The following is a 26,451-nucleotide window of genomic DNA, read 5'->3' on the forward strand; positions in this document are numbered from 1 at the left end:
TTTTCTTTTGAGCAAGGTAGTTCATGCAAGATGTGTCAAGAAAACACCCGGAAATCTTCCTCTGTGGGTACGGAGAAAAAGATGGTGCGTTTCAAACCTTGCCTTTGCCATCCCGTGTTTGACGAGTCCCAGTGGTCGGCTTCCAAAGCCGAGGACTTCGGTTGCATTCCCGACCCACGGGAGAGGTTACATACTCCCAATTGACCCGAGTCCAAGAGATTGGATCGTACCATGTGGTTGTATCTTTTTCTCTTGGCGTGAAATGATTGTAACCTTGGAGACTGTGAAGGATTTGACAGGACGGGCATCTCTTAGAGAGGCAGCCAAGGCGTACGCTGTGCTGACACGAGGAGTGCTTCTACACTCTCCAACAAGCAAGTCTTCCCGATATCATAGCATTCTTACTTTCATATTAGACTACGAAACTGTAGAGATTCTCGAATGGATGTTGAGATTACCAAAAAGCTCGAGATAACTTTCCGTCCCTGTCCCTGGTTTGCAGTCCAATTCCTTGGCGTCCGTCACTTGGCACTTAGCGTTGTGTGGCATCGGCTGGATGAGGCTCAGCGGCAGAGCTAACGACAAGTACTCTTCGCTTTTTCCTCGTTGGGAAAGCCCAAACTCTCAAGGACAAGACTTGTCTCGCGCTGCGACATTAGCTGAGCCATCGAATCACCGATTGCCCAAGACCCCATTTAGGCAATGTCTGAGAGTGGTTATTTGTGGCGCAGCAAAGTGTCCTGTTGCCTCTATTGTCGTCCGTCAATTGGGTGATGAGCAGGGTCTGTGTCGTCCCTGATGCTGGTCTGCCAGGCGATCATCCAGACGCTTGGTCCGATCACTAGGCGCCAAGACAAATGCTGTGCAGGGTTGAGTCTTGGGAACAATGTACCGGGCTTCGTAATAAGACTGGCACGCAGGTCAAGACAAAAGCGAGACGCTGGAATACTAAGAAGGCTACCTAACTCCTCTTAAGTATTGTAGATAAGGCTACAGAAAGCTTATAACATAATGTAATAATTTAGAGTATTTTTATTTATTCTTACTCTAGTCCGTTTACTGGTATCTCATTTTCGCCTTGACCTTGATGACTGGTCGGGATAAGTGAGACCTAATTAGTATGTGCTCTGCTGAAGCTTATGACTAAGAATGTTGCTTTGCATGCACATAATCGAGCAAGAGACATCAATATGCGAATCATGAAGATCTTTTTTATCTGCTTACCTTGCCCATTAGATTTCCTTTGTTAGAAGCGAAACTGGCTCTATGCTGACAGTTCCAGAGCTACTAAACGAAACCTGCCTTGCAAGGCCCCAAGAAGGAAAGTCAAATCGGACTACAATACGGACTAACAAAAATGGAATTGTCTGCTTCTATTAGAGCTACACTCTTGGGCGATTTCGTATCTTATATTGGGAGTCATCCTAAACTCTTGGACATCTTCCTTATTTTGACCAACGGCGGATAGAGCCCGTCCTCCGAAGCGTCAAGAAGGTTGACTCAGCTGCCTTCTTACAAAGATAGGACCCTAAGCTGACCGGAAGCAACTTGGAATATCACAAGAGAAGCACATCCATTATCAAGACAACACCTGCATTTTTGTTTTGGCTTCAGATTTACTTCGCACCATTCCTGCTCGACGGCCTGTCGTCCTTACGCTTACCCTACAGCTTTACTGTGGGTCCATGGATTTGGTGTTTTGGATGACATAATCATTCTCGCTCAAGCATCAACTTCTCGGGAAACGCATCTCCAGGCAGATAATCAACAACATCACAACCAAAATGTCCGAATACTGGAAATCCACGCCAAAATACTGGTGCAAACACTGCGCCTGCTACGTGCGCGACACAAAACTCGAGCGCCAGAACCATGAGTCGACAGCAAAACATCAGGGCGCCCTCAAGCGCTTCCTGCGTGACCTGCACCGCGGCCACGAGCGAGAGGAGCGCGAGAAGGAACGCGCCCGGCAGGAGGTTGCGCGACTGAACGGCGTCGTCGCGGGATCTTCTTCATCATCGACTGCCAGTTCGTCGAGGCCTGCGCCACGCGCGCCCCCGAGCGCACCGTCTGAGGCGTCATTGAAGAAGCAGAGGGAGCAACTTGCTGAGCTGGGCGTGGAGGTGCCGAGCGACTTTCGACCGGAGATGGCGATTCCTGGACAATGGACGGTTACGAATACACGGATTATCGAGACGAAAACAGAGGAAGAAGAGGCCAAGGTGGAATCGATCGCGATCGGCGTGAGGAAGCGCGAGGCGACAGAAGACGAAAAGGAGGAGGAGGAAGCTGTGCGTGGACTTTTCAAGAAACCTCGACGATGGGGAAGAGACTCGAAAGCGATGCCACAAGAAGAGGATAAGGAACTGGATGCGCTGCTGAGCGGATCGACATTCACACCCAGGACGACGGAAGATGAGGTCAAGAAGGAGGAGGAGGAGGATAACAAGGACGTTAAGATTGAGGAGGATACGAAAGGGGATACGGCGCCAGACACAACGGCCGTCAAGGCAGAAGCGCCAGATGTTGATCCGTCAGTCAAGCCCGAGCCAGAAGAAGCGACATCGGGGGTTCAGACGGTGGTGTTCAAGAAGCGGAAACCCAAGGGTATTCGACAAAAGTAGCGACAGACCCGGTTGTATTATACTTTGTAATTGGAGCATTCAATGATACCACGAAAGATATGAGGCTCAAGTCTTTCCAGGATTTGTATCCTTGCCGCTGTTCCACTCTTTAGTATCGTGAGAGGGCTGACGTCTGCCATTAATCATTCGGAGTTCCGTGGCGTTCCGCATTTACAATTCCGACATCCGGAAATGCCTTGATACCGCACCAAATCGGACGGGACCCAGAGGCTTCTGCTTTAGGTCAGTTCGCGACAACTGAGAATTGCACCAATTAGCACACATGGACCGTAATAGTCAGGGATTGATAAGCACCGGCACCGCGGGACCCGTGGACGCATTGAAAGCTCTTCTGCGGGCGGGGCAAAGACGGCAGTTTGGTCCGGCGAGTGGGATACCTAGGTATTTTGTGCGGTGAAACTCGAGATTTCGGGTTTCGGTTGCGTCACTGAGGGTCCGGGATGGGAGAGGATATAAGTCGGGCAAAGAACCCCGACGCAGGCAAGAGATTTCTGTCTTTAACAACACAAAACACAGCATCATAGAATACAATGGCTTCTCACCAACCTGCCAAGTGCTGCACCGTCGGTGTGCGCCATCAGTAAGACTCCAATCCCCTCATATAGATCTCACTAACATCTCAAAGAGGTGAAACCACCGGCGAGCTCATCACCATCGCCAACAACAATCAGGCCTACCTCGCAACACCCCCAGCCGACAAGAACCATGAGGGAGTCGGCATCGTCTTCATCCCCGACATCTGGGGCATCAGCACCAACAGCCAGCTCCTGGCTGACCAGTACGCCGCCAACGGCTACACAACCTTGATCCCGGACCTCTTCCATGGCGACAAGATGCCCGAGCCCAGGCCTGAGGGTTTCGACATTATGGGCTGGATCAAGGGTGGTACTGATGGCAAGAGCCCACATCTGCCGCCGTCGGTTGACCCTGTTATCGTGGATGCTATCAATGCGCTCAAGGAGCGGGGGATTACCAAGATCGGAGCTGTGGGATACTGCTTCGGTGCCAAGGTGAGTATTTCTCTCTCAAATATTGTATTTAATGCTAATATTATCAAGTATGTCGTAAGACACTACAAGGACGGTATCCAAGCCGGCTACCTTGCCCACCCTTCTTTCGTCGAAGAGGAAGAGCTTGCTGCCATCACCGGGCCCCTCTCCATCGCCGCCGCCCAGACTGACACCATCTTCCCCACCGAGCTGCGATACAAGTCGGAGGAGATTCTCATCAAGACCGGTCTTCCTTTCCAAATTAACCTATTTTCGGGCGTCGTACATGGATTTGCGGTTCGTGGAGATCCTAATGTCAAGGTTGAGAAGTTTGCCAAGGAGCAGGCTTTCTACCAGGCTGTGGCTTGGTTTGATGAGCATCTTCTGTAAGGACAGCAGTTGAATGAGAGAAAGATACGAGTATATAGCATAAGAAGTCGATAGAAAGTTCAAAGACAATGGATCGAGACTCATTCCCGGCTCATCATGACGCCTTGGCATTCCAAGCCGGCACTTCAAGGTTCAACCCTGTCTCACCCCAAAACAAAAGCCCTGAAGCTCAGGGCATCCCCCAGGGGCTCTAGCCACTGACACAGGCCGCGACGGCAACCATCTCCACCTGTTCCCACGGACCCCACTCCCCCAAGGTTTCAGTGGCTTTTTCCCATCTGCTTCAGGGGATCATCCATTCTGACACCGCCCAACCAACCACCTCTCGCTGAATATTCGTGATCCAATCCATTCCGACTCCGAGACAATTCCCCTTCAAACTGCAGCATCAACGATTGGCCGCTTGCGACAAGAGCCGGCGATACACGTGCATAGACTCGACACGCGACAGGCAGCCATGCTTGACGACCAAAAGCCTTGGTGATGGCCGCCTCCGTCGACTCGACAAAGCCCTATCATTTCCCACCGCTTCTGACTCCCTCTCCGACTCCCTCTCCGACGTCCACTACCTGCGCGAACGAAGCGACAACGGCGACCTCTCCCCAGGTGTCGACTGCCGAGAAATTGCCCACGATCCCTTCCGACGAGGATCGCTCTTCTGAAGAGGGCTCGCATCGGAGCGTGAGCCCTCGGCGCGCAGACTCCAACTCTTCCTCCATCTCAGACCCGGCGATCGAGGATGACGAGCACGAGGATCGGGAGGAGGAGGAGCGACGGCAGCGGAGAGTGAAGGAGCAGGATGGGAAACAAACCGAGCAAACAGACGACGCTCAGAAATACGTCTCGGACAAGGAACAGGACACGGCGGTGCATTCTGGACGGGCCAGCCGCAGCAGCACCATAAGCAACACCACCAACCCCAACGTCCGTCGTCTATCGGCGAGCGAGATGCAGCGCCTCACAAACTCTCCCGACTCTCTGCCCGTGGCGCCTGCACCCCCACAACGGAGGTCAATCGACCAGGAATCCGTCTCTCGGTTTGCTGACCAGCGCGAGGCCATCCGTCAGTCGGTGCGACAGTCGATGATGCGGGATCTCGAGACGTTTCCAGCGCTGCAGCCGAACGGTGTCGCTGTGGAGGCTCGTTCTGCGGGATTGTGGACGCCGAGGGATGCGCATCGGGATATTCAGAGGAGGCCTTCGCCTGGGGCGAGGACCTTGTCGACTCCTCCGACGAGTCGCGTGCTCGTTGGTGATGGAGCTTTGAGCGGGACGGCTTCGCCAAGGAGATACTCGTCTTTCCATCCTGCTGCACGTCCTTCGACTCTTCACTTGAATCTTGATGGTGTCGGTGGGACATCACCTACTCTTGGTCCACGATCAACTCCAGCGACGGCTATTCCAATTCAGCAGACTGATTCATCTGGCCTTCGACCTCCATCACCAATCCCACCGATGATCCCCCTTCCTCCCATGTCACTCCCTACACATCTCCAGCTCGAACTGGCAGCTCAACGCCCAAGCCCGCTGTACATCCATCAGTCACACGCCTACGACGTCCCCTACGAGTCCAGCGCCGTCAAGTTTGAGCGTCTGAAGAACGTGCTCCTCCTCCCGCCGTTCCTCGAGCGCACCCTCAACTTTGGAGCCCTGGCGTGTCTCGACGCTTGGCTCTACAACTTTACCATTCTCCCTATGCGGTTCATGCTGGCCTTTGGCGTGCTGGTCCGTTGGTGGGGATATGTCATCCTCAAAGAGGTCCGCTGGCTTGTCGACTTTGTATGGTCTGGACTGGGTAGACTCTGGGAACGTGGACGTTCAAGGACTCGAGCCGGTGATGTTTCCGACGACGACAGATCGCGGAGTGAAAGCCGTCCTCGCGGTCTTTCAGGAGACCACTCTGCGAACGGCAACGGCCACTTCAAACCTATCCAGAGAAACACGCACCGTAAGGGCCCCTTTCGTCATAGGAGGACAAAGTCGATGCCCTCAAACCTCTCGGCCTTTCACAAGGCGGACCTTCTTCAAGGCGCCGTCATTGTGTGCAGCTCCATGGCGCTCATGACGCTCGACGCAAGCCGCATGTACCACTTTATCCGCGCCCAGTCGGCCATCAAGCTCTATGTCATTTACAATATTCTCGAGGTCAGCGATCGTCTGCTCTCTGCGCTTGGTCAGGATATCCTCGAGTGTCTGTTCAGCAGCGAGACACTCTCGCGTAATGCGTCTGGGAGGTCCAAGGTGCTTCTTCCAGGCGGCATGTTTTTGCTTGCTCTTGCGTACTGTTGTCTGCACTCTGTTGCGTTGTACTATCAGGTCATCACTCTCAACGTGGCTGTCAACTCGTATTCCAACGCTCTTTTGACACTACTTTTGTCGAACCAATTTGTCGAGATCAAGAGCACAGTCTTTAAACGCTTTGAGAAGGATAACCTGTTCCAGCTCACCTGTGCCGACATTGTGGAACGCTTCCAACTCTGGATCATGCTGCTCATTATTGGAATGCGCAATGTCGTCGAAGTCGGCGGTTTGAGTGTTCCAGGTGCTGGCTCTGAGCTGAGCTTTGACGAGTCGCGTACTGTGCCGCTGCATAACCCGTCTATCCTGCCTCATAGCTTCACCGTGTTGCCGTCTTGGCTCATGTCTGGCGAAGTTCTGTCGCCTTTTCTCATTGTCATTGGGAGTGAGATGCTTGTTGATACTGTCAAGCATGCGTATGTGACCAAGTTTAACAACATCAAGCCGGGCTTTTATAGTCGCATCCTCGACATTTTGTGCAAGGACTATTACACCAACGTTTGTCTCCCCTTATATACCACGGGCATCTGTACTGACTCTTCTAGGCCTTCATGACACCTTCATTGACTCGCCGTCTTGGTCTTGCCGTCATCCCACTCTCATGCCTCTTCATCCGCGCCTCAATCCAGACCTACCACATGCTCCTCTCTACACACCTCCCTATGCCTATACCCGAGTCTACACAAACTTCTTTGACCGAGGAGTCAGCAGCTCCATCGTCACCCGCCATGATTGCCGCCTTGAACAGATTTGACACCCTCATCCGCGACTCCCTCGGCCGTGCAACGTACGGTTACCCCTACGGTTCACCCCTCAACTCACGACCCTGGTACTCCTGGACCTCGGACGACTTCATCGCCGCCGTGACTATGATTGTCGTTTTCTTCATCGCCTTCCTCGTCCTCCTGATCCTTAAACTCCTCCTCGGCATGGTCCTCCTTAAATACTCCCGCAACCGGTACGCAAAGATGAAGCAAGCCGAACACCAAGGCCGCACCGAAACATACGACACCCCCGGCGGCAGAAGGATCGGCGGCTTCGGACACGTCGAGGTCGGAGAGGAGAGACAACGGTGGATACACGCTGATAAAAATGAGGGTCTCAAAGGAGGCAAAGGACCAGGGAAGAAAGTTGAAAAGGCGGAGAAGAAGAGGGATGATTTTGAGGGGGTTATGCGGTATGAGATGGTTGCAAAGAGGATATGGTGATGCTGTGTATATATCGAGTTTTTCTTACTGGTACCGTCTTCATAGGATGGCGTTCTGGGGGTCTGCTTGATGCGGACTACAACTTGAGATTGGCAGAGTCTTCAGGAAAGGCTCGATAATGATAATATCAAGTCTGACACATACTACCAATAAAGCCTCACAGTCATGCCAGTTCTTGATGCGCGCACATGGTATGATGAAACATCATCTTGTTCCATACGGAGAGGTATCATTCTCTAAACGATCGGTAGGTATCAAACCCTATCTCTATGCCCAAAGCCCCCTTTTTCTTTATCCTCCCATCCTTGATAATTCCACATCGCTTGCATTCCCAATTGCCCTTTTTATCCCTTTTTCCTTTTCCAGCCCAACACCTCAACAATGCTTGCAGCATGAAGCCCAACCTGCCTCATATATACTCTATCCAGCAAACCCAGTGCTCAGATATGTACGTCTTTCATCAAAATCATGTCATGTCCTCGTTCCTACTCCAATGGTAGGCTCGTGTTGTGTTTCATCCCCATCTTGATTCATTCAAGTCGTGATGCTGCTTTTGTAGTTTTACTATTTTGTTTGTTTACTGGATGCCAGCCAGCTTGAGAAGGCCGGGGTTGTTGGCCAACAGGTCGGCCTTGGCCTTGTACAGAATCTGAACGATTTGCTGCAGAATCTGTCGGGTCTCGGGCTCGAGCTGGTCCTCAGGAGGGCTGAGAACCTTCTCGAAGATGCCGATCAGCTGAGGAGTGAGCTGCTCGACGGTCGAGTTGGACTGCTGGTAGAGGTTGAAGATGCACTGGTAGATGGGGGCGTTCTCCTCGTAGTCCTCCTGGAGGGGAAGGATGTTGACAATGGCGGGCAGAGCCTGGGCAACGAAGCCGTTGTCGGGGTTCTTGATGATCATGCGGGACACGGCACCAGCGACGTTGTCGGTCATACGCATCTCATTGACGGTCAGGAGAGGCTCAAGCTTCTCCCAGAGGAGGGGGTACAGAGGGAAGGTCTTGCCAGTGTCGGCAGAGTTCAACACGACCAGGCCGATAGCGTAGGCGGCGTTGGACTTGGCCAGAGCATCGGGGTCGGAGAGACGGCGGACAAGAGCCTGACCAAGGGACTCGGTGAAAGGAGTCACACCCTCACCGATATACTTAGTAATCTCGGCAATGGTGCCGACAGCGGTCGAGCGGTGTAGGTCCTCAGTAGAGCTGGCCAGCTTGAGAACGGGCTTCTCAAAGATCTTCCAGTGCTCAGCGAAACCAGCACCCAGGGCGGCGGCAAGGCCAACAACGACATCGAGAGCGGTGTCAATGACGAGCCAGTCGTACTCGGAAGATCCAGCATCAACATCCTGCTCCTCCTCCTCGTCGCCAAGATCCTGCTGGCAGGGGTGCGATCGAGTGATGATGAGGTTGGTGATGGTGATGATCTCATTGAGCAGGGTCTTGTCGTTGCCAAGAACGGCGGGACCGCAGGCCTTGAGGGTGGCAGCAACGTTGCGGTTGATGTCGGTGACAACAGAACTATTCAACTGTTAGCATATGACTCAAGCAATATATATGCAAGAACAAGTGTGTAACAGTGCCATGAATCAGAAGTAGATTAGACGCTTTCTCAGCAACGCATTTTGCTCTGAGTGAGCTGGGTATAACGCAAGGTATTCATCCTTTTGGCAAGAAACAACAGAAAAACAAAGGGGATCAACTAACCGTTCGGCATCCTCAACCCAGATGCTGGCGGTGGCCTTGTGCAGAGCCTGGCTCATGGCAACGAGAGAAGCAGGGGGAGCCTGCTTGGCGGGGAAACCAGCCTCCCACTTGACACCGGTGCCCTCCTCCCAGACCTGGAAGACGCGGGCGTAGGTGCGCCAGAGGGTGGAGATGGCAGTCTTTCGGCAGCCCTGGTATGTGTGCTCGGCAAAGGGAGTGACCTTGGCGAGGGTCTGCTCGACATACTTCTCAAGGTTGGAGCTGTTGCAAGAGTTGGAGATGACATCGCCGAGAACGTCGAGAGCAATCTCCTGCTCAAGAGCAACAGCAGTGACGGCATCGAAGTCCTCAAGATCCTCGATATCGTCCCAGTCATCATCACCACCAGTGGCAATGGTGACGTCGTCCTGGGTCTCAGGAGCCTTGACCTTGACACGCTTGCCACCAACGACAATAGCACCGTCACCGAGCTGGCTGGCGTCGATGCCAGGAAGCTCGATCTCCTCCTCCTCGAGCTCGAGAGAGGCAAAGAGACCCTTGAAGACACCCTCAAGGAAGTGGTCGAACTGCTCGTGGTAGACCTTGGACAGGTTGGACCAGAGGATGAAGCTGGTCTCCTTGAGGCGAGGGTTGTCGAGGTTGAGAGCCTCCTCGCTGGCCTTCATCAAGTCCATAACGTAAGGCTGGAAGGCCTCGGAGCCGACAGCCATGGCGATACGTCCCAAGCTGTCGCAGGTAGAGCTTCGGAGGTCGAGGGCCTCCTCACCGTCCTTGATGGCGACGAAACGGCCGAGGGCGGTCATGACGTCCTTGAAGTAGGGCTCGAAGCCAGACTCCATGGAGGAAGCGATAGCGCCGATGGCAGAGGCGGCAGCAGCCTTGACACCAAAGTCCTCGTGGTCGAGGAGACGGACCATGGGCTGGATCAGGTTGGGACCGTACTGAGCCATGATCTTGGTGTCGATACCGTCGCCAAAGGTGTCGAGGGCACCACAAGAGCAGCGAATGATGCTAACATTCTTCTTGTCGGAACCAGCCTGGGAGGCAGCCTCGAGGTTCTTGAGGATAGCGCTGATGATCTGGTCGTGGTGGGAAGCCATCTCATCGGCCATCTCCTCAGCGAGGTGGATCAGACCGACAAGAGAGGCGTGTCGGACCTGGGTCTCGGTGTCGCATAGGAGGTTGATGATGGCGGGGAGGAGAGGCTCAAGCTGAGTGGAAATGAAGTCGGGGGCACCCTCAGCGGCGTTACCAAGAGCGAGCATGGCAGCCATGCGGAACTTGGGGTTCTGGTTGGTAGCGAAGCTGGGGAACTGCTCGAGAAGGGGAACAATGACCTGTCGAGGTGGAAGCTCGCTGGCCAGAGTGTCGACAAGGCTGATGGCGGTGCGGGCAGGGGACATGTCCTCCTCCTCATCGTCAGAGTCGAGCTCGGTGATGATGTGCATGGCCTTGACCATGAGCTGAGCGCCCATGTCCTTCATGGCCTGGATCTTCATGCGGCGGTAGCGAACGCACTGGATGAGGAAGGCCAGAGCCTGGGATCGAGCGTCGTCCTCGGCGTTGGAGTTGGCACCAAGCTCAATCATGAACTGGAGCAGATCCCGGAGGTGGACGGCGAGGAGGGAGGAGTCGTAAGCAATGAAGGAGTGGAAGACCTCGAAGACGATCTTGTAGCTCTCCTCATCCTCGGCCTCGACGGTAGCCTTGAGGATGTTAACCAGGCTAGGAACGAAGCCCTGCATGGCCTTGAGGGCCACCTGGTCCTCCTCGGGCTCGATGATCATGAGGATGGCACCAATAGCGCGGACGATGTTGATGCGGACCTCCTTGCTCTGAGGGTCCTCAATGCGAGCCTGGAAGAGCTCAAGGAGCTGGTGGGTGTGGTCGCTGAAGTGGGTAGGGTCCTCCTCGAGCATGGCATAGAGGAGGAACGAACCGACCTCGCGAGCAACGACATTGTCGTTGTTGTTGAGGGGGAGAAGCTGTCGGAGGAAGTCCTCACCCTCGCCATTCTCCATGTCGGCGCTGACGATGCCGGCGACGAGACGGGCGAGCGAGTGGCGGACACCAGCAGACTGCTCCTTGAGGGTTCCCTCGAGAAGGTGGTTGCGGGCGAGCTGTCGCTGGTCCTGAGCGGTCTTCTCCCAGTACTTGGGGACTAGGCGCAGGGCCTGGACCGAGGCGAGCTGTCGAACGCCGGCGTCGCCATGGGTGAGGGAGACTTCGACGAGGGCGAGCAGCGACTCGGGCTGGGAGTAGTAGTTCTTCTGGAGCTCGGCAGTGACGGCCTTGACCTGCTCCGTGTTGGCTGCGAGGGAGGTCAAATCAGCGACGTGTTTCTTTTTTTTGCAAACAGGAGGGGACAGCGCATCAACAGCTACGAAGCTGATGATAGCTGACGCGAGAAAGACTCACGGACTTGGCTCCCCTCGAGCAACTGGGCAAGCTTCCCCTTGTCCATGGCTTCTTTTTCTCTGCAACGAAAAAGACAGAGAAGTGAAGATAACCCGAAGGCTTTTGGTGTGTGGTGATGATGAAGGGAGAAAGAAACGCGAGGGGAAGGACCCGCGTCCAGGAAAATTTATTTGGGCCGAATCTCAAATTACGGTTGAGAAAAAAAGACAGGAAAAAAAAAAAAATTGCCCCGCTCTGAGTGGCACAGAAAATGGAAGGTCCCTGCTGGAGCTGCCCCTCGTTTATTCCCACTTGGCGCGGGGCCCTTTTTTTTTGGTGATGATTTCCTTTGCGGGTTAAGACGGTGCCGATTGAAGAGCTATTGGAAGCTTCACCGCTTGAGAGGGGGCGAATAAACGGTCGATAAGGAGATGGAATGATTCTAGAGTCCTACTAGACAAGTTGTGGTGGTGTAGATGTTGCATGGTGCATCTGTACCAACACAAGACGCGAACAACTTGGTGTCTTCTCGTTTGTCGTCAACATCCCTGGCGGCCCAAACAATTCATACCTTGCTTGCCCTCATTTTGCGCCCTGTTCAAAACCCATGTAACTCTCGGCAAGCTTGGGCACAACTGCCGTCTTCTCTGCTGCCTGTTGAGATAATTATCCCATGCACAATTATTGGTACACGTCGGCCATGTCCCTCTCCGCGCTGCCTTGCTTTTAGTTCTGCCTGGCAACCAGCCAAGCTGCACACATGGGCCGAAGGCTGCAGCTAGCTTTCTTTACCTTAGCTCAGTGAACTTGGAGTGTCATCTGCTCAGGCGACAAGGATGCTTGCTTCACAGAAGCCAGAAAGGAACACACCAAAGACGAATCGATAAGCATTTACTCAAGCAATCAACGCCATGCCTGCAACGCCAAAACAGAGCCTACACCATCAAAGAGCTGTCTATCTAGATGTGTACGGCCCACGGTAGTAAACAATCTGCCCTTTCCTTCGCGATCCTACCCATTCCAGGTCCCTTATCTGAACACGAGAAGTCCCGATAACTAGGTTGTTACCACACCCAACAGTTTCTGGTCCAGCGCCATGTCCTGATCCCATTCCAGCTCGTACCGAGAGCTATGCCAGCCTCTATCGTATCGCCTTTGTTGCTTAGGCCTCCTTCTCTTCCTTGCCCTTGGACTCCTCACTGGTCTCCATGTCCTTGGTGCCCTTGTTGGGCAGGCAAATCCGATGCTTGGGCTTGAGGGCATCACAGGAGATCTCAACATTCTCCTTCAGCAGGTCATCCACGCTGATACTGTGCGATTTCGCAATCTCCCAGCACGTATCGCCGCTCTTGATCCAATAGGGCGTCGTGGTATCCGGGCAGTTTGGCAGAGGCATGCCCTCCTCGGCCGGTGTACCTCCCCCAGCGCTGTGGAAGAACCAGAACATGCCAAACAGGCACAAACCGATGAGCATCATAAAGTTGAGGAATGGCCGCATCTCGTTCCGCCATGACAGCTTCTTGTTCTGCTCCGAGACGATGAAGGGCTCGTGGTCCTCGGGGATGCGAGATTCTCCGACCTTTGTGAGGCGGCCGTACTGGTTGCCTGGGGCGCTCTCCCAGTAGCTGCCGTCGGCGTCACGGAATGTGTAGACTTGCTCGTCAGCGTCGTAGCCAACTCGCTCCATGCCTTCGGGGAGGCGTTCCTCGTCGGTGTCGTAGCGGGAGAACCGGGACATGGTTGCGGATGTTTCGGGAGGGGTTTGATGTATTGGTTCGAGATGATGGTATATCGTAGGTCGATGAACTTGATTCAAGAGGAAGAGAGATAAAGAACGATAGATGAATCCTCTCCGCTGACATACGGATCGTTATCACGTTACGAGCTGTAGGATCTCACCCTTGCCAGGGAACCGCGTCATGGCCTTAGTCAGCACCGTTTTCGTTGGTCTGCGCCTCCGCCACGAACCTCATCCTGAAACGGCGTCTTCATGCGAGCTGGACATTCCGGATGCCTAGAATGCTTGTGCATGGCATTATTCTAGCATTATGCATTGAACCGGAGGTTACATTTCCCAGATAATGGGCCGACAAGGAGACTATTGGCCGTGGCCGTTCGGGAGAGACGACTCAACGCGACTTCTGACTACGAAGGAATGCTCGATGCTACTCCATGTCACTCTTGTCAATACCACTAGGAATCCTGCTCAGCTCCTTCAAGGCTGATTCCAAACTCGATGACTAAGGTAGGCCATCGACCGTCAACTGCAAGCCACATCTTCTTGTCCAATGGCATGTTACCGGCATCTACACAACTGCCCTTGGCATCGGTTTGTTGAACCTCCGGGGCGTTCCCACTACATGGATGCTATCACAATTTGACTTCATGCAAGCAACGGAACTCGCAACATCACACGACAACCCAAGTTCATTTCTATCCTATATCATCAAAAATCGCATTCATCCTCTGAAAGATGCCAACTTCTCCAATACCCAAGGCCAAGACTTCCATCCACCCCATGCGACTCCAAACAAAGCCGCCCAAGCAACCAGCCCTCTCCCAACCAGTATCCGCTTCACAAACGTCATCTGGTTCGCATCGTTCAGATGAGGAAACGCCCTCTTGTCCTTAGGCGGCTCCTTGCCCATAAATCCACACAGAGGCTCCCAACCGTCCGTCGCCTGCCATTCCAGCACCCGCTTTCCTCGCTTCTTGGCCTCCTCGCGTACCCAGTCGTTGTACCGTTCGTAGAACTCGGCGGTGAACATGTTCGCGATGCCAAAGCGACGCTGGATCCAAGCGTAGCTGGTTCGATGAATCGCATAGTGAAGTCGATCTGTCTTCCATAGAAACGTGGGCCAGTAGTACCATCGTGAGCCGAAGAAAGAGTGGCTGTTACCGATGCTCTCCGCCCACGCCTGCGATGATTTCCTTGTGTTCAAGACCACGGCTGCATCGGGGTACATATCCATGAGATCAGGCACAAACAACCATCCTGGAAAGTCGCACGCCGACGCGTATCCGTCGTAGATCTTGTGAAGCAGCTTCTGCCTCTTCTCTGCATCCTCCTCGTTGATGGCGTCGATGACGATCTGTTCTCGGTCGGCATGGGGCGCAATGTGCGCCATGTGCATGCAAGGGCCCACGTTCAAGACATCGGATTCGAGAGCTGCCTGGAGTGATGATGTTGCGCAGCGTGAGAGGCCCAGGCAGAGGACTTGCATGTGGGCTGCCTTGGAGTCGGCCTCTCGGTCATCAGAGAGGAAACGCATATTGTAAATGTGGGTAGCCAAGGCCATGAGGAAAAGCTGGACTTAACAGTCAGAGATTCGAGAGAGTTTGAAACAAACTCGCAGCAACAAAAGACATCTTATACTTGGCCAAGTCCCCATTCTCGATCCCCAAGACCCTTACCCAGAGTCAGCCCTGTGCCTCAAGAATGGGACGCGATGGAACCTGCGTAAGCTCGCCAACTCAACCGAAGGATGGGTATCCTTGTTATTTCTCGCCAACTTGGTTTGTGTCTGTACCCATTTTACCAATCAATTACAGAACCTCTCGACCTCGCTTGTCTAGACCCTTTGCCGACGACCCGAAACGGCCATGTTTTTCGAGTTGCGGTTACGTTCGATGACGGTAACCGTTCGGTTTTGGTTCGGGTTTAAAACGCGAAGACGCGATACAACAAGGGTTTATCGTAACTCGGGCATGCAGACGTCGAGAACAGACATTGCGATCTCGATGGGTCCAGCCCATGTAAGTCAGGGACCCTCTATTGTGAGATCTAACCTCGGACAATGCCCATGCTATGAAGAGGATGTGAACAGCCCATTAAGATCCATTGACAGAGAGTTAGAAAAGACTCTTAGGATTTCATATCAAACTTAGACCTTTTCGTATTAATTATAGATTGCTATTATAGAAAACTATAAAGATATAAGGATTCACTGAGAATAGCCTCACCAAGGGACGGCGCAACCCCAAGCCCGAAGGTCAGGAGCAGGTCGCAATGCGGATGTCCTCAATCTGCCCTTCAGAGCAAGCCTTGATATCTTCAAACACATCCTTGATAGGCGTTACAAGCCCATACCCGGCCGTCTGACTCGGCACCTGCCCACCGAACAGTAGCCCAATCGCCTGGCCACGAGCGTCGAAGACTACAGACCCCGAATCTCCAGGTCCGCAGAGCCTGCCGCTCTGCCCCTGGCTAGATATTTCGTTACCAATAACGACGAACTCTTTGGAGTAGCATCTCGGTGTATCGGCGACGTGAACATGATCCTTGATTGTGCACTTCACCTTGTACTTGTTGAAGGTCCCGTTCGTCGGCCCGGATGTCGCGCCAACCTTCCAGACACTGGCTCCAACTGCCATTATCTTGTCCTTGAAGGATCCTGAAGGTTGCTGTAGGAGACCGCCGAAGGTTCTCGCATAAGGAGCATTCCATCCTCCGTATTTTGCTTCCCAGGCCTCCTCTGTGGGCAAACGATTCTCGCCAACTCGAGACGGGTCAACCTCAATAACCGCCCAATCCAGCCGACCTCCCTCTGGAGTTACCCGATCAAAACCAGAAGCTAGGAGGACCGAGCCACAGTCGTTCTTTTTAGTATCGAAAAAGGTAAGTTTGGCAGCCCGGTCTCGCTCCAACTTCTCCGCCTTCATAGCCCCGTGGCGGAACTCTTCCTCTCTCCAGCCTGGTTCCCCAACCCTGTTCGCTCTAATTATATCGTCCAAATCCCAGATCGTGTAGTTGTGTTTGATCCTTGCCGGGCTTTCAAGGGCCACAGGATGACACCTGGCCTTGCTGGACATGGTGTAGTCCGTCTCCCAGGAGCGTGTGATGTGGTAATTCGTCAAACCACACTCTTTCCACTCCGAACTCCCCTTGGTTCGGATTTCGATATAGCACCCAAGAGTTCCGGCACCAGGGCTGATTAATTCCCCATCAGCACTCGGGTAGTGCGCAGCTCCGATGCTGGCCCCAAGGCTGACTCGGTGCTCATCTTCTCCGCGGACGATGAGGTTGCCCTTTAACGCCTCTGCCAGGGTCGTTAGAGAACTCCCCGTTGGAAGATTGAGTTGGAAAGCGCATCGGCTTACCACATTGTGCTCCATATGCACAACAAAGTTCCAGCCCTAACTGTGGATGTATGACTCGAGATCACGGCTGACGGCAATCCACTACGTCTCATCCGAGTCGTCTTCAAGGGAGATATAGACCGTAGTCGGGTTTAGACGAGGGTCAGGGTAGAACCCAAGTATAAAGAGCCCGGTAACCGTGACATAGGACCGCGTTGCCTGGTAAGTCTCCAGCTTCTGGTGAATCGTTGACCGGAGTTCCGGCCAAGATAAGCCCGGCAGGCTGGGAGCTGGGGCGAGGTGCTTCTGTATGACCCTTTGGGGGGCAGTCATTTCTATGTGCAGAGTCTCGTCGCATCCGACCAAGTAGTCATCAACAAAATCGACAATCTCTCTGACAGCCGGTGGCCAGGTTTTGTGCGAATCTTCCTTCCATCGAGTGATGATGAGCAAAGTTGCGACGCCAGTGTCGAGAGCTAAAGACTTCTGACGATTGAAGACGGCGATTTCGGTATCTTCATCTGCGAGATGGTGACGGTCTAGTATCTTCTCGGTTGTGTCTCTAATGAGGGCGATGTAGCTCTGTAGCTTCGGGAAGAAGCTGGGTCGAGTCACGAGAGGGCCGGGACGAAGGATAGGAGAGGCAACACGGTAGCTGCCTACGAAGATCGGCTTGCGATTCCCTGAGGAAGCGTCTGGATTCATGACTGGCGAGTTGTCAAGAAAGACTATGTAGTGTCGTAAGAAGCATGAGAATCCCGAGGACAATAAATAGCTGCCATCTTGGGGCTGCTGAGTGAGTCACAGCCACCTTTTGATGATATATTTGTTGCTCTTCAACAAAACTCTAACCTTGAGTACGGTACTTTAGTATTTATGGTGAGTACATATAATTGTTTTCATAGCCTATCCATAATTCTAGTCAAAGAGTACGTGCAGTTTTTGATAGCCCTTAGATCTCCCTTTCCCAACTTCACGAGGGGTACGCGAGTGATACCATAGGTAGGTAGCCAAACGCAGGGAAAAGACAATGCGGCATTCTGCCCGAAACCGTCCATAGAGACCGACATATGTCCCACAGGCGCAAATCCACTTTCTTAAGTTTCATACCAACGCATTGAGTTCATGTCGAAGGGTGCGGTGCCCCTCGAGGATTTCGAGGCTTGCATCGTCCACTCCTATTATGGTTTACATAAGGTCTGCTTAAGTTTTTCAGCATCCATCTTGCAAAGCAACGGACATTTAGAATACTAGCCTTGCATTTGAATACTCATTATGGTTATATAAGAGAAAGAGATCTAAGACAAACGTGAATTCATGCGCATGATCTTCTAAATGGTTATCCGATCCATAGGTCTCCTTTCACGGATCAATCTCACTATCCGCACATGATACCCAAAATTCAGACCCCCAGAGTCCAACTTCCAGCTCAAGAAAAAAACATCACTCTGTTACTTCATTCAGGAGATATTAGTCACTTTGCCACGCAATTTGTCGATGAGTTCCGTGTAGCCCTTGGTCTCAGCCACCGCCAACAACTCGCGTCCTGTCTCGGCGTCCTCCCAATTCGACATCCTGCCAACCATGTCTAGAGCAAGAGTCTTGTGGCCGTGACCGGCCGCGAAGAAGACTGGGGCCCGGCCGTGTTCTCCCTTTTAGCAGTCAGGGTCGACGCCTCGCCTCAAGAGGTCCTCCATGATGGTCTTGTGACCATACTTGGAGGCAGCCCATAGTGCATTGTGGCCGTCTTCGTTTGTCCTGTGGATGTCAACAGTTTCGTAATCGACCAGAATATTGAAAACGCCCTCGTGTCCATTTTGGGCGGCATAGTACAGCGGAGTTTGTTGCTTGTTGTCCGGCTGGTTCAAGTCGGCTCCATGTCTGATCAAGGTCTTGAGATGGTACTCAAACCCAAGTTCGGCAGCATGCGAGATTGCAGATCTCCCATTCTCGTCTCGAATATTCGGGTTAGTCTTCAAATTTAGTATGTCTCTGATGACTTCCGTCCAGTCATTGCGAACAGCGAGCGACAAGGCTGGCCGTAGAGTGTCAGAACGAAATGCTTCTGGGCCGATGAAACAGAGCCTGTACAAAGTCTCCGTTCGATCGCCATCCTCGAGGGCGCGCCAGAGGCTAAGATAGGTCTCTTTCTTTTCATTCTCGTCTTGTCCCGGATATGCTTTCGTCCCGGGGACTTGTTGAAGCCTCTGCTCAATGCCCCGGTAGCACTCCAAGATCTCACGGACAACCAAATCACCCTGGCTCGATCACTGTAAGTGCGATGCATCCAGTCAACCAAGTCGACAGAACCGGCAGAGTCGGCAAATATGTCGTCAAGAATAGCGTAAGGCCACAGGCGAATCCTGAGAGCGGTGCGAGAGACTTCCCCCACAGCCCGTTGTGCCTGCTCAAATACTCTGCTTTCTTCTCCTTGCAGGGAGTTGAACTAAACACAGCTCCATTTCAACCACGAAACACCCAGGGAACTATATATCCGATAAATGTATGCTCCCCGATCTACTGTGTCAAGTATCGCGTCCAGAAGGTCCTGGGGCGGAGGTAGGGGCAGTCGCCCTCGTAAGGCTGGAATGATGCACAGCCGCGCATCCGACAGACCGCACTCTGTGAAGGCATCTTCCAAATCTTTGAGAGTGGGATTGCTTGGGCGTACTAGGCCACCTTCTATGTCGAGCTTTGTCTGGTCAAAAGTAATGTAACGGGCCAGTGACACGAGGAGCACAGTCAAGAGATCTTGGGCGACGATATCGAGGTGCATCGGCGTATCTCCAGACAGGATTCGAGTGTCCACAACCCGGAACTTGCCCTGACATCCTGGTTGAATCTTTTCGCAGACTGAAGCCCAGCCACAGTAACGCCAAGGAGACATGCTTGTGGCGGTCCCCTCTTGCAGCTGGCGAGCGTGCCCGTCAAGCTCCCTAACCCACAGAGACCTGGCACTATACCATGGCTGGCCTTCCAAATGAATACGCTCCTCTTTAGTGTAGAAGGTATTGCACCAAAAGGTTATCTCTGCTTTTCTGTTGGCAATGTCGTCCTCCACGTTCTCCAGGTCCGGAGTAAGAGAGTATCCTAGACACGGACACGTGGTTTCTTTTCTCTGTGTCATAGTCTTTGAGGAGGGGGGTCATCGACCAATGCCCACAGCCAGAGACTCAAAATTGCTTCCAGCTCGGCCGGGTCCAACTCCCAGACGTCCTGTCCCGGCGTGGTCGTTACTCGCAAGTGAACACATAGCTCGGTCCGACAATGATCGTTCCGTTGCGGGTTATAAGCCACCATGGGAATCAACATGGGATATTCAAGATTGGCGGATTTGAACAAGTGCTTCTCAGCGACCTGGAGGATGGCCGCTGACATTTTTCGTGCCATTGCGCGCACCTTGACGAATTCGTCTGTCCACCTTTGACATTTGGAGTTTAGGATCTCATCTGAAGAGGCCAGGCCCGTCAACTGGGTGAGGCGTTTTCGAATCTTGAAAAGATGATGAAGTGAGACTGCATCTTTCTCCATTGAATTGCGGTCAAATGACGTTCGCGATGCCGGTGCTGAATGCTCATCATGACCAGAATTCTTCGCAAGGCTTTGAGCGGAGCGCGCATTGATGGTCCATTCAAGCTCCTGCGGCACAATCTGGTACGAAAGCCAGTCCAGCTCATGTCCGGAAACAATGTCGAGCTTGTCAGCTAACTGGTTTGAGTTCTTGTCGAGCCTTTGCATCCTAAGGCATCCCCGAAGGATACCCATGATGATGCATACACCAAGCTGTGCAAGGGATACCCAAGCCTTCATGCCACGGAGGCCAATGAACTGGGCAATGTACCCGATTAGCGTAGCTAAGACAGCAAAGTAGGTCCTGAACTCGAAGGCGTCGTTGAACTCCTTTCTAGATGACGTCCAAACCTGGATTGGGTTTGCTGGGTCCTCGACGTAGCCGAACGGGTCAAAACTTTGATCTTCAATGACTTGCGGGCCAGGTTATAGCCAGAAGAGTCGTGGCTTTGGTCTTGAGTCGAGGAACATCAGGGTCCAAGGGTTACCTCCGTGATCCTTATCCGTCCAGTATGGCTCACAGCGTTGAAAACGAACCTCTTCCGTGGTCTGACCGATGAGATATGCACAGCTCCACAGACCAAGACACATGAGAATTGTTCTAGCTATGAACATGACTGGTGCATAGTGCTTCGTGACTGACGTGCGGCCTCCGTTGAGATTCCATCCGAAAACCCAGACACCTACGCCAGCGAGGACCAAGACGCCGGCTTGGAGGACGATCCCCGTTACAGCTATAGCAACGCATACCCATCTTGGTCTTTTAACAATGCCCACGTTAAGAGAGAGGTTGGGATTGGGGACAATCTCCTCTGCCGGAGCCTTATCTTTGACTCCTGTGGTTCTCTCCCAGCCAATGGACGAATCGGATCTTGAAGCCCTCTCGAAAAACATGCGAGATAGGTTCAACGACCTGCCGCCGTGAACTTGTTCATGGTCACATGAAGGCCAGGGTATTCGGGGGGTGTAGACAAGCTCGAGCACGTTGGGACGGCCCAAAACACGGGCAATGCCGCCCCGGTTGAAGAGTTCGCATACATCTCGGCTCGTAGACGTGCAAAGCTCGGCCTCTACTATAGCCTCACCTTCTTGTGATCTTCCGATAAAGGCACGAAAGGATGAGTGACCGCATACACGTATCGTGGACACCATGGCGGTCAGAATGCCGATCGGTCCCATGGCGAAAATGAGATAATCGAGGAATGAGGTGCTTTCGCTGAGGTACTGCTTGGTTATCGCATCGCCAAACAGTGTGAGGAGGGGAGCAAGATCGGTTGCCAGGTCGTTGGAGAAGTCGGAAAGGCCATCGTCGCCATCGTCGGCCCTTGCACCGGAGATGAGGGCCCAGAAGAACCAACGCAATCTGCGAGCCATGCTTTGTATGTTGAAGGAGACTCATGGTGGAGGCACGTTGAGGTGGCTTGCGTCTCTTAAGGAGTTGGCGTTAGGCGCTTCCGGCCATAGCTACCTGGCATGCGCGTGAAAGATTACAAGACCGCTCGCCTCATAGAGATTGTGTGTGAGGGCTGGCCCTGTTTTCTTTCACCAGCGTGCCTGGTCAGGTTGGTACTCATTGCAGAACGCCTTGCAGACTTGAACTGATGACAAGCATGCAACCGAGTAGTAGAGCGGCGTGCATGGTGGTGCCAGCGCCAAGGATGGGCTGAAATGTGCATCGCCTAGAGTGAGCGCTTCTTCAGCTGGTGGGTCGGCCCAGTGACCATAGCACCAGGCCGGCATCGTTACATATAAATGTGAAGGTGGTGGCGCAATACAAATTGGATGTTTGTGTTGAGTGGAAGCAGGCCATGTGGGTTAAGCTTCTCAAGAAACCGATCCTTCACATGCTTGCTAATCACATAATCGTCTAGCATTCTCAAAGTTAGGAAGGAAGGTCTCAGGGCTATCAAAGGTCAGCCTATGGCTTGGGAACTGGATAAGGTATTATCCCAGGCGGCAATGGACGACGCCGCTGATGGATGGGAATCAGGCTCGGATACGCGGAGACCATACAGCCGATGGAAGAGATAGATAAGATAGACAAATACGAGACCCAGTAATCATTGCTATGAATGCTAAAAACTAGAAACGCCATTCACCTCAATCATAACCGGTATCTCCTCAGGCATACTCATCATTCACCCAGTCCTCCTCATCGTCGTCACCCTCAACAAACAACCCCCCATGCTCCTTTGCAATATGCGAATAAATCATGTTATATTCCTTCTGCACTCCACAAGCATAGCACCAGTGAGCTCCGCAAGGACAAGTGATGTGGTCGCAGCCTCCAACCTTCTGCGTCACAACTCCGCAGCCAGGACACTCTCTCGAGGCTAGCTTCTTCTCTCCCTTGGCGCAGTCGTCGCATCGCCAGTCGACAAGCTCCGGGGGAGCACCGGCGGCACATGCTCTCTCAACGTACTGCTTTGCGAAGCCACAGCCGGCGCACCAGGCGTACACCCAAGAGCCGGCGTCGTCGACTGCCTTGCGCAGGTCGCCCAGGTGCGTGAGATCAAATGCTGCAACTGTCTTGGGAGCAGGGCGACGTCGACAGAAGGGGCAAGAGAGAGCCGCCACATTGATGGTACGTCCTCGGGCGTTGATGCCATACCAATCCTTGGAACAGCCGTTGCAGATCAGCTGGTCGCAGCCACTTCGACCACAGGCACGCTTCAGGAAATCCTTTCGGAAGTCAGAGAAGCAAAGACTGCAAACGCCTGCCTCGGTGCGGCGAGAGAGAACCCAGCGCTGCAACGAAGCCTTGACCTCGTCCTGGTTCCGCACAAGCTTGCCAGCGATGGTAAGGGAGCTTGTGTCCTGGCCGGGAATGACCTCGACCTTCTCAGGGAGGTGAGCGAGGTCGCAGTGCGACGCAGTGTAGAACAGAGACCGTCCGTTGAAGGTCTCGGCGATGGCCTTATCATCGTTTCGCAAGATCCACTTGGTACCGTTCTCCTTAGCAAGGGCCTGAGCTGTAGTGTCCTGGCTGATGATGGTGACAACGTTGGAAGCGCAGGCTGAGCACTCAAACTTGGTCAGGTCCAGGTTCTTGGGACGATATTCCTCAGGCCAAATCACTCGGTTGAGACACTTGTGGCACTCAACCAGCGGAGCTGCACCCGCCGTCCCCTTTCCATCACTATGTCGGCAGTAGAAGCACTTGGGACGAACGCGAAGTGCCTTGGGGTTGTAGACGACGTACTGAGCTCGACACTCAGATCGACAGCACTCTACCCAGGTGCCCATAGACTTTTCATCGTGGTCCTTGCACACGTTCGCATTAACCCGGTCCTGAAAGTCCTCGCTACGGGTGCAGGCCTGGCACTGGCACTTGGTTGCCCTAAGAGAGCAGAATCCACATACGCCTCGCTTGCTCATCATGGTGACTGAGCGAGGGAACTTGCAGGTCTTGCAGATGACGACGGGGCCCAGAGCCACCTTGGTCATCTCGGGACGCCAACCAATCTTGGCCTGCAGGGTCGTCTTGAGGTTCATCTCGAGCATCTTGTAGTCGACCAAGGTCTTGAACAGCTTCCGGTCCGTCTCCTTCAGGATAACCGCCTCTGCATTGGGGCGCTGCGTGGTGCCCTCAGACACTCGCTTCTCGTAGTCTCGGTCTGCATCAAGCAAGAGACCAAGGCATCCGGTATTCCATGTCTCAGGAATATCGATTGTGTTCCACTTGTCGGAGAAGGACATGAGCTCCTGGTCGGCCACCTCGCGTAGAGGAGCGATTCCCATCCGAAGAGCAAGTGCTGCAAGCACAGCGGCTGGACGCGAGGTGATCATGGTACCAGGAAGGACTGCGTGAAGCAAGATCTTCCAGAACTTGCGGTTATACTTGGGATCCGCGAGTGCCATAGGAATCTGAGGGACTTCGGCGGGGTCGGCGGCCTTGATATGAGCAGGGAGGTTCTCCTTCTTGTCGACATAGTTGAGACGAGTCAAGACCTTGCTCAGTCGTCGGAGAATGCGGTAGTCGCAGGACCGTCCAATCTCGAGAAGTTCCGCTCGGGTGAACTCGTTCAGGGGACGGTTATCCTCGCCCTCACCGCTAGGAGCTGAAGTGAAATCCTCAGTTGGGTCCAGGTACACCAGAGGGAAGCGATCCTCCTCAGAAACAGCCGCAATCTGCTCCTGGATCTCGGCGGCATAGTTGTAAGACTCCTCCAACCAAGCCTTCATGCGCGCCTTTTCATTGGCATCCGCGATACGACTGACCTCGAGCCCAAACATGGTGATTAGCTCATCACGGTGTTCGCTGGTGCGATCATTGCAGACGGTTCGCCAGAGGGTGCCGAAGATGGGGTTGACCGAAACAGCCGACACGTTGGATGAGATGATGCGACGGAGCTGCTCCACAGCCAGCTTCTTGTAACCTTCGTCCTCGACGTAGCGCTTAGCAAAGTTGCGTACACTGGGACCTCGAGCCTTGAGGAGTATGGGCATATCCTTGAGGGCGAGTGTAGTGTTCTTGATGTTGGTGGTGACTGGCTTCTTGGAGCAGTCTCGAGTATATCCGGTGACGTAGTACTTGTCGAGCAACGAGCTCGTCTCGGACTTGGCCTTGTGAATGTCATCAGCGGCCAGGTAATGCTTGATGCTGCCGGCGACACTGGTGTCTCCCTCAACTGCCTTGCCCGCACCCATCCACGTCAGAAGAAATCCCAGGGTCAACCGCGAGATGTTTTCAGCCGTGATAGTCGCCGAGAAGAAGGCACCTCCGGTGACAGCAGACAGATACAGATAGGCGCTCCAGGAACTGGGATTGCATTCGTTCAGGATGGAGAAGACGACGGCCTTCTTGGGCCCAGTTCTAAGCGTCGAAGCAGCCGATACCCAATCGGCAAAAAGGAAGCCCGTTCCACCATAGCTGTCCATATTCTGCAGCACTGTCTTCTCCTTCTTGTAGTTTGATCCCTTTGTCGACGCGAAATGAGGAGGGGCGTCGGTGTAAAGGAGCATAACGGTCGTGGCGTCCTCTCGCATCTTCTGGTACGCCAGCGCAAGGCCAGTCTTGGTCGCTTCGGGCCAGTCACCACCGGAGTCAGCTACGATGCCTCGAGCCATGGAAAGGACCTCATCCTGGGAAACGATGTCGGGACCGGAGACGGCGCCGGAGGGAGAGCACCAGCCGGACCATTCGGTGAGTTCGCCGCCACAGTAGTCACGATAAGCAACGACGCCAATGCGCTCGAAGCAGCCGGTGAGGGCGGATAAGCTGATGATCTCGGGAAGGGACTTGTTGAGGGCGTCGATGAATTCGCTCATAGATGCTGTAGCGTCAAGGACGACCAAAAGGTCGTGAGGACCACGAGTCTTGGCCATGGTTGATGATGATGATCTGGAGAGCAAGAGACTCCTCAACGGAGTGGCTGAAGGTCTTTATAGTCATCTTGACATTCACCTCGACCGCGCCTGCTCATTTCCACATCCTTTAGTCGGAAGGTGTTTGCTGCCGGTGACTCAGGCCGGTTCGAGCTTCCATCAAGTTGGCCGGTGAGTCGGAGGCCTTGGAGTGATGGAAGGTTTAAATGAGCCCCTATGCTGCGCCTTTCACCAGTTCCCAAAGGTCCATCCAAGGAAGCCCAGGCATTGGCCCCGCTAAACGGGAAACGTTCTAGGGGCCGTAAGGCTGAATGCTAATTTATTACAGTGGAGACGACCCCAGATTGGCGTAGGAGATGGTTTCGTAGGGCAGACCACAAGGCAATATCTCGACAGCATCAGCTCAAAGGGACTTTGGAAAGATAGAGGGCTTTTACAGTGTGGATCAGTTATTCATCTATACAAAGCTACATTTTAAACCTCTTTGTTGGCGAGACTGATGCCAAACACTCTCCATCCCATGAACCCACCGATGGATGACGTCCGGATGCACAGGGTAAGCTCAGCAATCATTCCACCCTCAGTTCATAAGATGGATGCTTCATAGCAATTCACTCCAGATGATAGGCCTGGGGAATGCCGATATCGGGAAAGTGAATCATCGCCGTTGTTTGTCAAGCGGTCAGCATCCAAAAGCTGGGTGGATAGTGGGAAGGGTACCCAGGTAAGACAAAGGCATCAACTCTTGATCCCCAAAGGATGCCTACAGAAATGTTGCAAAACTCATAAAATATTGTCTTCCCTAGTGATATCCCGCATTGTCCTTTTTCTCAATCTAGGATAG

At 53.3% G+C, this 26,451-nt stretch overlaps 9 protein-coding genes across 9 annotated transcripts; 3 read left to right on the forward strand and 6 right to left on the reverse strand.

Annotated features, from left to right (window-relative positions):
• Positions 1-1,784: 1,784 nt before the first annotated feature.
• LRP88_09385 (uncharacterized protein) lies at positions 1,785-2,624 on the forward strand (the record flags this gene model as incomplete). Its single annotated transcript, XM_083245871.1, has 1 exon — positions 1,785-2,624. The coding sequence occupies one exon, from the start codon at positions 1,785-1,787 to the stop codon at positions 2,622-2,624; it is 840 nt and encodes a 279-aa protein (XP_083096984.1).
• Positions 2,625-3,175: 551 nt separating this feature from the next.
• LRP88_09386 (dienelactone hydrolase) lies at positions 3,176-4,024 on the forward strand (the record flags this gene model as incomplete). Its single annotated transcript, XM_083245872.1, has 3 exons — positions 3,176-3,212; positions 3,273-3,655; positions 3,704-4,024. 3 exons carry the CDS (start codon positions 3,176-3,178, stop codon positions 4,022-4,024), a joined length of 741 nt encoding a protein of 246 aa, XP_083096985.1.
• Positions 4,025-4,507: 483 nt separating this feature from the next.
• LRP88_09387 (eukaryotic membrane protein family-domain-containing protein) lies at positions 4,508-7,530 on the forward strand (the record flags this gene model as incomplete). Its single annotated transcript, XM_083245873.1, has 2 exons — positions 4,508-6,820; positions 6,868-7,530. The coding sequence occupies 2 exons, from the start codon at positions 4,508-4,510 to the stop codon at positions 7,528-7,530; spliced, it is 2,976 nt and encodes a 991-aa protein (XP_083096986.1).
• Positions 7,531-8,107: 577 nt separating this feature from the next.
• LRP88_09388 (karyopherin KAP123) lies at positions 8,108-11,697 on the reverse strand (the record flags this gene model as incomplete). Its single annotated transcript, XM_083245874.1, has 3 exons — positions 8,108-9,047; positions 9,234-11,575; positions 11,656-11,697. The coding sequence occupies 3 exons, from the start codon at positions 11,695-11,697 to the stop codon at positions 8,108-8,110; spliced, it is 3,324 nt and encodes a 1,107-aa protein (XP_083096987.1).
• A 1,095-nt stretch (positions 11,698-12,792) lies between these two features.
• Positions 12,793-13,368, reverse strand: LRP88_09389 (LysM peptidoglycan-binding domain-containing protein; the record flags this gene model as incomplete). Its single annotated transcript, XM_083245875.1, has 1 exon — positions 12,793-13,368. One exon carries the CDS (start codon positions 13,366-13,368, stop codon positions 12,793-12,795), a length of 576 nt encoding a protein of 191 aa, XP_083096988.1.
• Positions 13,369-14,089: 721 nt separating this feature from the next.
• Positions 14,090-14,902, reverse strand: LRP88_09390 (sulfotransferase family protein; the record flags this gene model as incomplete). Its single annotated transcript, XM_083245876.1, has 1 exon — positions 14,090-14,902. One exon carries the CDS (start codon positions 14,900-14,902, stop codon positions 14,090-14,092), a length of 813 nt encoding a protein of 270 aa, XP_083096989.1.
• Positions 14,903-15,623: 721 nt separating this feature from the next.
• LRP88_09391 (uncharacterized protein) lies at positions 15,624-16,442 on the reverse strand (the record flags this gene model as incomplete). The annotated part of the gene is made up of 1 exon (XM_083245877.1): positions 15,624-16,442. One exon carries the CDS (start codon positions 16,440-16,442, stop codon positions 15,624-15,626), a length of 819 nt encoding a protein of 272 aa, XP_083096990.1.
• Positions 16,443-16,811: 369 nt separating this feature from the next.
• LRP88_09392 (uncharacterized protein) lies at positions 16,812-17,414 on the reverse strand (the record flags this gene model as incomplete). Its single annotated transcript, XM_083245878.1, has 1 exon — positions 16,812-17,414. The coding sequence occupies one exon, from the start codon at positions 17,412-17,414 to the stop codon at positions 16,812-16,814; it is 603 nt and encodes a 200-aa protein (XP_083096991.1).
• Positions 17,415-22,400: 4,986 nt separating this feature from the next.
• On the reverse strand, positions 22,401-25,607 carry LRP88_09393 (uncharacterized protein; the record flags this gene model as incomplete). The annotated part of the gene is made up of 1 exon (XM_083245879.1): positions 22,401-25,607. The coding sequence occupies one exon, from the start codon at positions 25,605-25,607 to the stop codon at positions 22,401-22,403; it is 3,207 nt and encodes a 1,068-aa protein (XP_083096992.1).
• Positions 25,608-26,451: the final 844 nt, after the last annotated feature.

The sequence above is a fragment of the Fusarium phalaenopsidis genome (genome assembly GCF_050370095.1).
Source record: "Fusarium phalaenopsidis strain FUZ10S chromosome Unknown contig_32304, whole genome shotgun sequence".
NCBI classification, from domain to species: Eukaryota; Fungi; Ascomycota; class Sordariomycetes; order Hypocreales; family Nectriaceae; genus Fusarium; species Fusarium phalaenopsidis.